At 36.4% G+C, this 14,280-nt stretch overlaps 1 protein-coding gene across 2 annotated transcripts in view; it reads left to right on the top strand.

Annotated features, from left to right (window-relative positions):
- LOC145684271 (uncharacterized) overlaps window positions 1-14,280 on the top strand; it is a 323,824-nt gene that overhangs the window by 220,249 nt on the left and 89,295 nt on the right. For both annotated transcript variants that reach the window (XM_081756414.1, XM_081756415.1), the window contains exons 24-25: window positions 688-826; window positions 13,066-13,198. In XM_081756414.1, coding sequence (XP_081612540.1) covers window positions 688-826; window positions 13,066-13,198 — 272 coding nt within the window. The remainder of the gene's footprint in view (window positions 1-687; window positions 827-13,065; window positions 13,199-14,280) is intronic.

The raw sequence follows: 14,280 nt of genomic DNA, 5'->3' as shown, positions 1-14,280 counted from the left end.
TATGATCAGGAAGAAAAATTGACTGAGAATTTTTAGTTGATGAGTAATTCACTATCACAAGAAAGAAAAATTGACTAAGGAACATTAGTAGCTGAGTAATCGCTATCCAGGAAGAAAAATTGATTGAAGAGCATTAGTAGATGAATAATTCGTCATCATCAGGAAGAAAAATTGACAGAAGAACATTAGTAGGTGAGTAACTCGCTAACATCAGGAAGAAAAATTGACTGACGAACAGTAGTAGATGAGTAATTCGCTATGATCAGGAAGAAAAATTGACTGAGAAATATTAGTTGATGAGTAATTCGCTATCATCAGGAAGTAAAATTCACAGGGGAGTATTAGTAGAGGAATTAGTAGATGAGTAATTCAACATCATCAGGAAGAAAAATTGACTGAGGAACATTAGTAGATGAGTAATTTGATATCGTAAGGAAGAAAAATTGACTGAGAAACATTAGTAAATGAGTAATTCGTTATCAGCATGAAAAGATAGACTGAGGAATATTAGTAGGTAAGTAATTCTTTATATAATTCTCAACGTATAATACGGTTTATTCTAACATTCTGTATATATACAAGAACAAAGGAACCATTCCAGTGATGCAGAAAGTACACATTTTCATTTTTTCTTTAAGTCTATATTCTAAGCAAGTGTAATTCTTTTGTTTTTCAATTTTTTTGCAGGTGCTCTTTTGTTTGAGGCTGTCCTTTGTGTTGTATCAACAACCGTGAGTCCTGACGCAAACTTAAGAGCGTACCAGGACAAAATGAAGGAACTCAGTAATTTTATGGAATCTAATGAAGTAAACAAAGAGTTACAAAAGTAAGATATGCGCTATTTAATTGATTCATACATTAATAGGTAACAATAAAACAGTAATAATAATAATAATAACCTAATAATTTAAGAGTTGATAGCTAAACTGGGTGTTTCCATTTTTATACAATGGTAGTGAAAAAATGAGAGTAACGAAAATTAAAGTTAGCCTCCACATCACGAACATATGCCACTTGAAAATTGTATATGTTAACATAGCTTAAAGAATATTTAAATAGATTTCAAAATGGTACTCTTGACATAAATTAAATATTGTTACTACATAGAGTTTCAAGGCACAATTCTCATCTTCGTCAGTGTAACTGGTAAAGTTTCGATGCTAGGCAAATTACATGTTGAAGAAAATTTTCACTGTGATTGATCCTAGAAATTAAACAAAAGATCTGATTTTTGGTGTATGTAAGAATTGCTACATACTTCAAGTTTCCTTCCCTTACTTTGTAGCTATAAAATTGTAATTTTTACTGATATGTCTTTCCTCACAAGCCGCTACTGAATGGGAAACACTCCTAAAATAGAATAGTGTAGAATTGTCTTGCTAAATACTTCAGAGAAACCAAATACTATATTTACTATATTTTGAAAATAAAAATGCACTTGAATGGTAATTTTTTAAAACTAAGTCAGGAAAAAGTATTTTGATGAAATGATAACACGAAAACAGAATTGAAAAATGAAATGAAATGAAATCTTTAAGTTTTACGTCCCACGGTTATGCCGGTGAGGCTAAAGGAGACGGTGATTATGAGAGATGAGTGAAAATGGTGGAATGAAGACAGTGGGAGGAAACGGGAGAACCCCGAGAAAACCCACGAGCACGGTGTTTGTCCACCACAAAGTCCACACGGCGCAAGCTGGGATCGAACCAGGGACCCCAAGCACCGGAGGTGAACGCTCTACCACTGAGCCACCGCGCCCCCTGAAAACATAATTGAAACATTGGGGGGTTCAACCTCCTCATTGATAATATTGGGGGAGGGGGCTGAAGGGGTCTGAACCCCCAGGTTCCGGTGCCTATGATATATATAGTATTATAATTTATCAAAAAAAAAAAAAGAAAAGAAAAACACTATCACACAACATATAACAAGAATTTTAGGAATGATCCAAAAAGATGAATCAAAAGATCCCGATCCTAGCCATAATTAGTATTTGGATCAGGGGCCATAAAACTTTTGAACGGCAACCAAATCGAGTTTTCGTATTTTTCACGGAATAAGGATAACATACTGAGTTAAGTGATAGTTTGGGTTTGGCTACACTATATGTAGCTCTCTAGATTGTAACCATTTTCCCTCTCCATCCCCACAACCCACTCAAGACAAAATTGAATAAATCTAAACATGTATTGGAAAGCAGGCTGTAAGGCCAGAGAGACAAAACAGCCCACACATCTGGATGAGTAAATTAACTTCCCGAGAATCTAATTTGGTTTCTGGCCAAAATACATATATGAATTCTATATACTATTGAGGTTATACGGCTGGTTTTAGAAATATAAAAGTCAAAAAATTAACAATTGTGTATATATATATTTTTTAATAATCAAAAATATTCAACAAGAAACTAAACGCAATTTAGTCCAAATACTTGTCTACTCCAAGTTGTGTATGTAATTTTTTGTTTTGTTCAAAATTACCTTAACCACGAGGACACAATAGTCCTTCTTTTTGTTACAAAAATGGCGTCAGCCACAAGATAAAAAAAGGACAAATAGTTATAATTATTATGTATGAGAATGTATGAACTAATACTCGTAAGATTCACATAAATATATATGTATATATATAAACTTATCTGCAATACGTATATTACTGGCAAGACTCAATTATATTGTCGCAAAACTATAGAAAATTGATAAGCCAAAAAAAAAATGAAGTTAAACTCACCAGGCAATTACGTCAACTGAAGCATCTGAGAATTTTTACATGGCGAGCCAGCAAACTCCCACCATGCTCCAGTTGATAACAAGTGAAAAATTAAATTCGTAAAACAAAACTACAATGCCGTGAAATAAAAAAATAACCAAAGCAAGGGAACAATAACATAATAATAATAATAATAATAATAATAATAATAATAATAATAATAATAATAATAATAATAATAATAATAATAATAATAATAATAATATTTTATAAATGACTAGATTCTGAATACATTACAAGATATAAGGCCTACAAGAAAATTTTTGATTAAAATATATTAGATCTTTGAACTTTGGACATCAATTAACGGAAAATCTGCAGCGCACGTCCTTACGTACACTTTGAAATGATGTTTTATGACGAAATGATGTTCTTTTAAACCACGTTCTCTCAGTGGGATATAATTTACTAAACAACTGCATCATGTTAGTCAATGACATGACAATTACTGCAGACGACTTGATCACAGCAGAAAGGTATAAGATTGTTTATGCTTTCATTATATAAGAAATTTTGAAAATTTGATTTCTGTTTCGTAATAAATTTCGTCTAAAATGATCATTCAAAGTCAACTCAAGTGTGAAATAATGGATCTTTTGACTAAACCAAAAAATTCAGTTAAGCATAATTGTTCGTGTGATATACAAATAACTAATCTTTGATCATGGAAAATGGCAAAGGTCACAGTAAGATCATCCACGAAATTTTTGAATGGCCCCTAAATCGAGTTTTCGTATTTCTGCGAAATAAGCATACTAAGTTAAGTGATAGTTTGGGTTTCGGTACACTATATGTAGTTCTCCAGATATAAGGCCTAAAAGAACATTTTCGACTGAAATATAATGAATCTTTGAATCCAACAAAAAGATAAACTACGAGCACTTTCGCTAAATACTTCATCGAAAAGAAAGAGAATAGATCAGTAATTGTAATGTATCTAGTCGGATGCCATATTAGACTCAGTCACATAAGTGGAAGGAGATTAGTGGAAAAAGAAAGCAAGTAGTGAAATGGGGTGAATTCTGGGAGTAATGGTGAGGAAGGAAAATTGTTAGAGAGAGAAAATTCAATAGCAGAATAAATTTTTTTTTCTCACGGGGAGAATACGTTTCATTTTGGACATAAAGTACTAATGAAAGATGAATTCGGATTTAAACGGCATCGGAAGTGTCACTGTTCGTCTCAGCGACCCCGAAAACTATGGATTCGACACTATTATCGATCATTTTCGATCATTTGAATTGAATTTAAAATGCGTTTATTCATGAGGCGAGGTTCAGCCGTAGGCTCCCCGCTTCCCTAAGTTGCGGGACTGAATTTGTATTTTAACGTCACCCGAAGTGTCACTGTTCATCTCAGCAACTCTGAAAACCATGGATTCGACACTAATATCGATCATTTTCGTTCATTTTTATATATCTTTCCCCTCCGCCTCCCCTACGTTGCACTGTCAAAGTTAAATGATAAAAACCATCTCAGACCCGAACCTTATCTATGTGGCAAATTTGATCGAGATTGGTTTCGTGGTTCAAGAGTTATTAAGTTTTATATATATCGGGTGTTCTAAAAATGGTGCCCACGGACCACAGGGCGTTATTCTATAAGTCAAAATAAAGCCAAAAAACATATATATTTGTATACTTTTCGAGCCCTCGTCTGGAGACACAAAGTGCACTATGTGGCAACGTCGAAAATAAAGAACCATAGATTAGATCTACCAATCTATCAAGTAGTTATATCCATTCTTTCCAGATGTCAGCTAAAGTCGATGTTGATTGACACTAGCATCACTTATTAGTGTAGCAGTCGATTCAACTGCTTGTTGTATTCGTAGAGTAATGCTAATGGCTCCAAGTTAATCTGCGACGTTGCCACATTGTGAAATTTTAATTCCCCACAGCGTCCGAAGGAGGCCCCAGAGGGCATATCATCATATAACATTTTCACTTTACTTTGACCTGTAGAATAGTACATTGTGGTCCGTGGGCGCCATTTTTAGAACACCCGATATATATATATATATATATATATATATATATATATATATATATATATATATATATATATATATATATATATATATATATATACAGGGTGGGCCATTTTAATTAATCCACGGAAATATCTGAAAAATGATAAAACATAGAAGAAATGTTTCAAATACACGTTATATATTGCTAAGGGGGAAACCCAATTCCGCCAAAAGTACCCCTCCCCGTCCCCCCTAAATGGGGGTAACGGGGGGTAACTTTGAAATGTCAAATGGGAACATGGGTCGAGTAATACCTCGTTCGAAAGGTCTTGGAAAACTAAGTAACGCTGTACCAAAAGATGTTCCATATTGTGCACCGGTTTCAAAATGGCCGCCATGATATGGTTCGGAAACTCCAGTACCCATAGTGTGAAAACCATGGAAGGTAAATGAATGGAACAAAATTGAAATACGTAAATATCATAGGGCATAACGAACGGTGTGGCATAACGATTCCTGTGATCCCAGTTGCCTTCCTGAAGGGGTATTGGGGGCTAACTTCAAAATTTCAAATAGTAACATGAGTCGAGTGGTACCTCGTTCGATAAATCTTGCAAAATCTAACATATTGCAGGAGAAAACGATTGATGTGAAATGGTAGTGTTCTCAAAAGGCTGCCGAAACATAGTATCCGTGTCAGAGAAAAGGTTTAGTACCCGTAGTATGAAAGCGATTGGAGATAAATCAACAAAAGAAAAACTGGAGTAGCTAACTGACGTAAGGCACATCGAGAGGTGTTGTCGGGGTGACTCCAAGGGCCAACTGAAAGGTATCCGGGGCCAACTTGAAAATTTCAAATAGCAGCTTGAAGTGAGTAACATCACGTTACATAGACAAATTAATATCAAACAGCTTCTGTAAGAAAATTTTCGACATGAGACACCGTTTTCAAAATGATCACAAAGACATGGTGACTGTGTCTAAGAAAACGTCTAGTGCCCATAGTATGAATACTGTTAGAGATAAATGAAAATAACGAAAATTAAATAGGAAAACCACGGAGGCGTTCCAAGGCTCGAGAATAATACAACAGAGATAAAAATATTAGAGTAAAATTGTCATAATGTATAGAGAGAAATCCAAATCCTGCAAAATAATCTCTCCCTGCGCTCTGTATGTGAGTGGGGTGGAAAATAAAGTGAAAGTTCAAACGAGAACTCTACTTTAATTCGTAAATTAAGGCTAACCTTACAAATAGATATGGTGTGGTTGAAACATTTGTTTGTAAGGATGACGCTGTAGTGACTAAAAGAAGAGAAACTTTTATGCAATGCGTGCTGTTTATTCAGAAAGCATTTCGGGGATATACGTACACACCGTTTCGTCCCTCAAGCTTACAATATGACATGAATGCTAAAGGCGGATTTTCATGCCCGCGTTAGAACGGAAGCATCACATGTAGCGTATTCACCGTAAATTATTTTCGTTTTCATACATCCGTGCGTGTATTGCGCCAAATTACTACTCCCTAGCTAATGCGCATGCGTAAAATAGAAAGTTTGCGACTTCCGCCATGTTAGTCAGTGAATACAATAGTGTACGCGCGCTACTTCCGTCAGAATTGAACAAATTTCTACTCTGACGCGAGTGTAGCGCGCCATCTCCGATGCGTGATTTCATTGGCTGTTTAGCACAATCGCTCGCAACTCACGGAGGTAAAGGACACATGAAAATCCGCCTTTATAGTTAATCAAAATGTAACTGTGGCCATCCGCGTTAACTTAGTGCACCAATTCTCTATGCATGAAGTCTGCCTTCCAAACAGCATTGGATAGGTCAAGCGTACGCCCGAACCGTTGTCCGGTCGGACATTGAAATTTTGAAGTTAGCCCACAAGACACCTTCAGGGAGGCCACTGGGATCACAGGGACTACATCATTCGATATGCCCTATGATATTTACGTATTTCAATTTTGTTCCATTCATTTACCTTCCATGGTTTTCATACTACGGGTACTGGAGTTTCCGAACCATATCATGGCGGCCATTTTGAAACTGGTGCACAACATGAAACATCTTTTGGTACAGCGTTACTTAATTTTCCAAGACCTTTCGAACGAGGTATTACTCGACCCATGTTCCCATTTGACATTTCAAAGTTACCCCCCGTTATCCCCATTTACGGGGGGCGAAGAGGGGTACTTTTGGCGGAATTGGTTTTCCCCCTTAGCAATATATAACGTGTACTTCAAAAACTTCTTCTATGTTTTATCATTTTTCAGATATTTCCGTGGATTAATTAAAATGGCCCACCCTGTATATACACGAGATGTGGCAATTAAATAATGAGAATGGTGTCATAAATGTGATGTGTTGCAACGAAAGTTACAATTGACTGTTATCCCCTTCAATATACTCCCCTCCCCTATCTATATATCTCTGCATACGTGTCTTCCATTGTTCAAAGCAATGCTATAGATCATCAGATGTCACACTGTTCAAAAACTCTACCGTTTTTCGTTTCAACTCTTCCACAGACTGAAAATGTGTTTTCTTCAATGCACTTTTCACTTTTGGGAATAAATAAAAGTCACAAGGGAGCCAGGTCTGGGGAATACGGAGGATGGTCGAGCACAGGAATGCGTTTGGCTGCTAAAAACTGCTTCACAGAAAGGGCATTATGGGCAGGCGCATTGTCTTGGTGGAGGATCCATGCATCGTTCTTCCAAAATTCCGGTATCTTCTTCCTTATTCTTTCCCTCAGCTTGATTAGGACTTCTTTGTAGTAGGTGTGATTCACCGTTTGACCCTGAGGCACCCATTCAGTCATGATGATACCCCTGATATCGTTAAAAAAAAGATGACCATTGCCTTCACTTTCGACTTGCTCATTCATGCTTTTTTCTTTTAACAAAAGAGACACTGACCAAAGCTTAAAACCCACTTTATTTTAAATTATAATTTGTAACTGTTTCGGATATCTAGCATATCCTTCTTCAGACACTATCGAAAATAAATGAAAATACAGACATATATGTATAATAATTATAAGATAACAATAATTATATATATATGTCTGTATTTTCATTTATTTTCGATAGTGTCTGAAGAAGGATATGCTAGATATCCGAAACAGTTACAAATTATAATTTAAAATAAAGTGGGTTTTAAGCTTTGGTCAGTGTCTCTTTTGTTAAAATAATCAATCCAAAGCCATGAATAGTCTTACTATGCTTTTTTCATTCTTGGCAATGTGGGAGTCTTCCAGTGCATGAATTGACGCTTAGTCTCGGGGTCATACTGGAAAATTCATGTTTCATCACATGTGATGACACGTGTTAGCAAGTCTGGTTCTGCTTTGAGTCGTTCCATGACGTCACAGCAAATGGTCTTTCGAATGCCTTTTTATTCCTGAGAGAGGTTTTTCGGGACAATTTTTGCACAAACTTTTGTCATGTTTAAATTGTCATGCAAAATTTGTCTTACTGTCTCTTTGTTAATGTTCGTCATGTCTGCGATCATCCGAATGCTCAGACGTCTGTTTTTCCTCACAAGCTAATTAACTTTTTGAACATTTTCGTCCGTTCTTGAACTCAAAGGGCGGCCGGGTCGTTCACCATCTTCAACCTCCTCCCTATCTTCTGAAAATCGTTTGTGCCATTCGAAAACTCGCGCACGTGACATAGCATTATTGCTATACACCTATTTTAACATTGCACAACATTCCATCGGTGTTTTGTTTAATTTCACTAAAAATCTGATGTTAATGCGCTGCTCAACTTTACTGTTCACCATAATTCCGGCACTACTACAGAACACTGTCCTCTTCGTGGAAGCCTGCAAAGAAAAGAAAAGCTTTCAGAATCATGAAACAAACAGTGACTGCTCATGAAGGTTCAAGATCAACAGCACATCATTAGCTACCTTCCCCCCACGATCCTGCGCGACAGGAAATGGGCAGTCTTGTTATTTAATTGCCACATCTCGTATATATATATCCTCCCCCTCCCCTACCTTGTACCGTCAAAGTTAAATAATAACATCGCTCCCAGACCCGAACTTCATCTATGTTGAAATTTTGATTGAGATCGGTCTTGTGATTTGAGAGTTATGCTAAAAAAAGAGTCACTTTCATTTTTATATATACTAGCTGAACTTGCGCTCTCTACACAGCGCATCAATTACATATGAGCATGAATCTCCTTGTCATTTCTCACAACATCTCTACATGTCCCTTTACAAACACAAGTGAAAGACGTCTTGATTTTAAAAAAAAAATCGGCAGGGCGTACCGTAAAGGGGAGATTTTTTTAGATTATTTTTAACTATCTCGCACCGTTTGCAAGTTTTGAACCTAATTCCGGTTGGAGTTTCTAATTCATGTATGATCAGTGTTACCGTTCTTCTTGTATGCAATATATAACAAGCATATATACATTTCACATTTAATTATAATGTCAGTGATATATAGTGTTCATTGGGCAAAACACTCCAAGCAATAAAGATTCATCTTAGACTGGAGAAATGGTTATCCTTCGTTTTTCATTATCATTTAGCTGCGAAACAAACGCCGGAGAGATATACTACCCCTATATACAAATGGGTGGTGTTGGGATGTTTAACTCGTAGGATATGATACGTTACTTTCTAAAGTGTCAGTACTTCCTGTTTACCCCTAAAAAATTCAATTCAAGATGGCGTCTAGTGGTGTGTCGGTGTTTTGTTTTGCTCTGATATTCTTAAGTTTTTGTTTGGTTTGTCCGAGTGTTAGAGCGTTTTGGTTATCTGTATCTGTACGATGGTGTGATATTGAAAAACAATGTGGCTCTCAGTGTTGTGTTTGTGATCTGTTTTGCTTTGAAAGGATTTTTTTTCTTTTCCTGCATCATCCTTTTCAAAGGCTCTTTGGAATGTCATTACGAAACCTTCTTCTTCCGGGCAGACAGCTTCAGGTAAGAAATCTATCAATAGATGGCACCACCTACTGCTGATCGTTCTGCTTAGTGGTGATGTCCACCTTAATCCGGGACCCAGTGAGGGCCATGCCCTTTCTATCTATTATCAAAACGTTCGCTCCATTGAAAACAAACTAATTGACTGCGAAATACATTTACCTGAATTTCTAGAATATGACTGTTTAGTTTTTTCTGAAACTTGGATGACTGATGATGTGCTTGATTGTGAACTGCCATTCTCCAATAGCTTTACTAGATACAGAAGGGACAGGGGTTCACGTGATGGTGGTGTAAAAAGTAAAGAACGTAACGACTTATACAGTGAGAACTGTGAAATCTTATGGGTTGAAATAAACATTCCAAACGGTCCAAAACAACTCATAGGCTGCTTTTATCGACCACACAAAACTCTCCGTTGTACATACTGGAAGCATGTCGTGACTCTATGATTGCCGCCGTAGCAGACTGCAATGCAACACTTCTTGGAGATTTCAATCTCTCCATTGACTGGTTTTCCCCCACATTCTAAAAACTATAATAATGACTCTTGGTTTTTGACAATTTTATACCGGTACTTGCTCTGGGCTTAGCACAGCATAATACGTATTCTACTAGAGGCGATAGTAACCTGGACTATATTGTGTCAACCCACAAATCGACGGTTGTGGTCCCTAAGTTAAACTTTTTCCCCATATGATCACGATTCCCTCAGTGTGTTCTTTCCTCACGTCAAACACAAAATATATCAACGGCAAAAATCAGTGTCTTCTTTACCCCAGTGGAAAAAGGTCCCTTGGAGTGAAATACGTCAAGTTCATCATACTTTTCCATGGTACTTACTTGCCTCAAGCTCAGTTGACGATGCAGCTGACTTATTTACTGACGTCACAGGCTGTGGATAAAGATTTTATGCCTTTCCGTAAAATACCTTCTTCAAAGTTCCCCCCGTGGTTTGATGAGGAACTAAAGTGCATACTTCGCAACAAAAAAAGTGCATGGAAGCTATGGAAGGATTTTCCCAGTGAATATACCTACAAGAACTTTACAGATATTGGAAGACATAGTAAATATCTTATGAAAAGAAAGTATGAGGAGTACATTGAACACATTACAATCGATACAAGTAATAACCCTAAGCGTTTCTGAACCCTAGTAAACAACCGAAGAAATAGTTCTCGTATACCGACAGAACTGACCTACAAAAATGCATGTGTAAATGAAAAAGACAGGGCAAAGGTGTTTAACGAATATTTTGCCATTAGTTTTGTTTCATCCCCTCCCACATCTCCTTCCTTCCCCTACCCTCTTCAACCTGTTTGTTCTGAATCTTTGTCTTTTATCAGTAGCACTCCGACTTAAGTACTTTCTCTTCTCTTGATATTGTCCCAGCAGCGCGCCTTAGGGCCAGATAATATTTACACTTGCTTCCTACGCAGTGTTGCCAGTTCGCTTTCTCAACCCCTTTCGAATTTACTAAATGGCTGTTTTGCAGAAAGTGTCTTTCTCAACTGTTGGAAGAGAGCTAATATCACTCCTATTCATAAGTCTGGTAAGAATAAAAATGATGTGTCCTCCTATCGACCTATTTCTTTATTATCACCTCTCTCACTCGTTTATGAAAAGATCATCGAAAACAGGATCTTTCAATTTGTTGCTTCATTTATAGACTCCTCACAACACGACTATTTGCCAGGAAAATCTTGTGTTACTAATTTGTCTGTTCTTCTGTCCGATGCTGCGGACAGCCTCTCAGAAAATTCTCAACTGGATATTTTGTATTTGGACCTGGCTAAGGCTTTCGATTCCCTTCCACCCAATCTTCTTATATACAAACTCAATTCTAGATTCAATTTACATGGCAAATTGCTTAGTCTTCTGGAAACCTACCTCAATAATAGGACACAACGAGTTTCAGGTTACTTTTCTGATTTTATTCCCGTAACTTCTGGAGTTCCTCAAGGCAGTGCTCTGGGTCCACTTCTATTACTATTATACATGGACGATCTGCCTTCTTTGTTCACAAACAGCTCTACCAATATTCTTCCATTCTCTGGTGATTGCAAACTCTACAGACAAGTTCAATCCGAGTACGATGCGCTTGCTCTTCAACATGATGCTTCAATTCTTTTCAACTGGTATAACTCTTGGAAACTTAGCTTAAACATCGAAAAATGTGCTTCTATTACGATTTCTAATAATAATAATAATAATAATAATAATAATAATAATAATAATAATAATAATAATAATAATAATAATAATAATAATAATAACCTATAAAAGACATTTACAAAATTGGTCATAAGAACATAAATCCTGTCTCCTCTTTCAGAGATCTTGGTGTTATCATTGACAGTAAGCTTACTTTTGCTGATCATATAAGCACAATATCTTTTACTGCTATTAGAAAACTGGGGCTCCTTTATCGCTTCACTGACATAAAAAATCCTAATTACTTAAGCTTGTTCTATAAGTCATATGTTGCTCCCACTATTGAGTACTGTTCTCCTATCTGGTATATGGCTTGCCCCACTCATCTAAAAAAAATAAATTTCGTAATTCATTTCTTTTTAGCCATTGTATCCTACCCAGAACCTCACCTCCGAACACTTCCAAAAAATGACGTTTTAAAATCCCTCAATATCAAACCTCCCCTAGTGAGAAACAAATTCCTGATCTAATATTCTTGCAAAAAATTGTAAATGGCCACATATCATGTGAACAGTTGTTAAGTCAGATCAATGTTCGCGTACCCGCTAGAACAACACGGTCTAGTGATCTCTTTTACACTCGAGCTTCGAGAGTTAATATTGTCCAAAGGTCCCTTCTAAACCGAATTGTCAGTACCTACAATCAGTTACCAGAGGAACTGTAGACGTTTTTTTCAAGTGAGTATACTTTCAGATCATCTATAAATAAGCTATTTTTTGTAATGTCGCTGTTGTATTGTACCATCTTGACCTCAAATTGTTATTGAATTGTTATGCTATCAAATTGTTAAAATGTTTCAGTGTAAAATGGCCTAGTGCTGTATCTGAAACCTATTATAAATAAATATAATAAAGACATAACGGCTACTTTTTTTTAAAAAAAAAAATATTCAATTAGAACTAAACAAGCTACACAAAATTTGCAATTGATCAGTGATAACGGCATCTTTTTAGAGCTTATGATTTCTGAGATATCATTGTCAAAAGAAATGACCACAAACATATAAACTTTTCTTGACCACAAACATGTAAACTTAGCATTTTAATATATAGACTGTAATAAGGATGATATATTTATTAATTTACAATGTAAAGAACATTGGATGTATATAATTATGTAACAAGCCATACTCTTTATCATTTCTCTTTTCATGTCTAGATCTATCATTGACCATTTTGAACATATCTGGACGAAAACGAAAGGTATACAGGCCAGTGACGTGCATCATAAATTGCATCCGTTGCTCAAGGAGGACTTTTGTTTGGCACTGTATCGGAACACCCTTCAAAATGTAGGTAAAATTTCGTTATCTAAAGTTAAAATAGATGAAAGTTACTTGCTGAATTCAAACAAAATATGAAGTATTTATAAGGTTATAGTGAGTATCATATACTGTACAATAGTATCATGCAGCATTGTGATCACAATAGTGTGTATGTGATAGAAAATGTACTTTTTATGACTTTCCCGCAGTGTGACTTTTCCCCGGCCTTTTAATTTTGACCGTCAATCGTGGTTACTAATTATCCGCAGTGTAGCTATAACTTTTCTTACATTGTCCATATTGACCTCTGTCCTCGTTTATTTTATTGTTATGTTGTTGTGGTCATGCTAAAAGTTTGATCCTAATTCCTCCATTTGTCTTCTTTTTGTTGCTGATAGATCATGGCCGCTCCAGTACAAGTTTGAAAGTATGAAAGTTTGATCCTAATTCCTCCATTTGTCTTCTTTTTGTTGCTGATAGATCATGGCCGCTCCAGTACAAGTTTGAAAGTATGAAAGTTTGATCCTAATTCCTCCATTTGTCTTCTTTTTGTTGCTGATAGATCATGGCCGCTCCAGTACAAGTTTGAAAGTATGAAAGTTTGATCCTAATTCCTCCATTTGTCTTCTTTTTGTTGCTGATAGATCATGGCCGCTCCAGTACAAGTTTGAAAGTATGAAAGTTTGATCCTAATTCCTCCATTTGTCTTCTTTTTGTTGCTGATAGATCATGGCCGCTCCAGTACAAGTTTGAAAGTATGAAAGTTTGATCCTAATTCCTCCATTTGTCTTCTTTTTGTTGCTGATAGATCATGGCCGCTCCAGTACAAGTTTGAAAGTATGAAAGTTTGATCCTAATTCCTCCATTTGTCTTCTTTTTGTTGCAGATAGATCATGACCGCTTCATGAGAAGTTTGCACCAAAGAGGAACAACAAGCAGTGATCTGGTTTTTGTGGTCGGAAGGCGGGTACCTGGGGCTACAATCCATCAAAGACTTTCGGCACAATATGGGAACAGCGTCTTGCCGCAACAGAGTGTCTACGAATGGATTGAAAAATCCAAAAATAGTCGCACAGGTGTTACGCATGAGGAAGGAGCTGGACGATCAT

The sequence above is a fragment of the Thermobia domestica genome, chromosome 4, assembly GCF_964235325.1.
Source record: "Thermobia domestica chromosome 4, izTheDome1.hap1.1, whole genome shotgun sequence".
Taxonomy (NCBI): domain Eukaryota; kingdom Metazoa; phylum Arthropoda; class Insecta; order Zygentoma; family Lepismatidae; genus Thermobia; species Thermobia domestica.
This window is presented reverse-complemented; position numbering and strand designations above follow the sequence as displayed.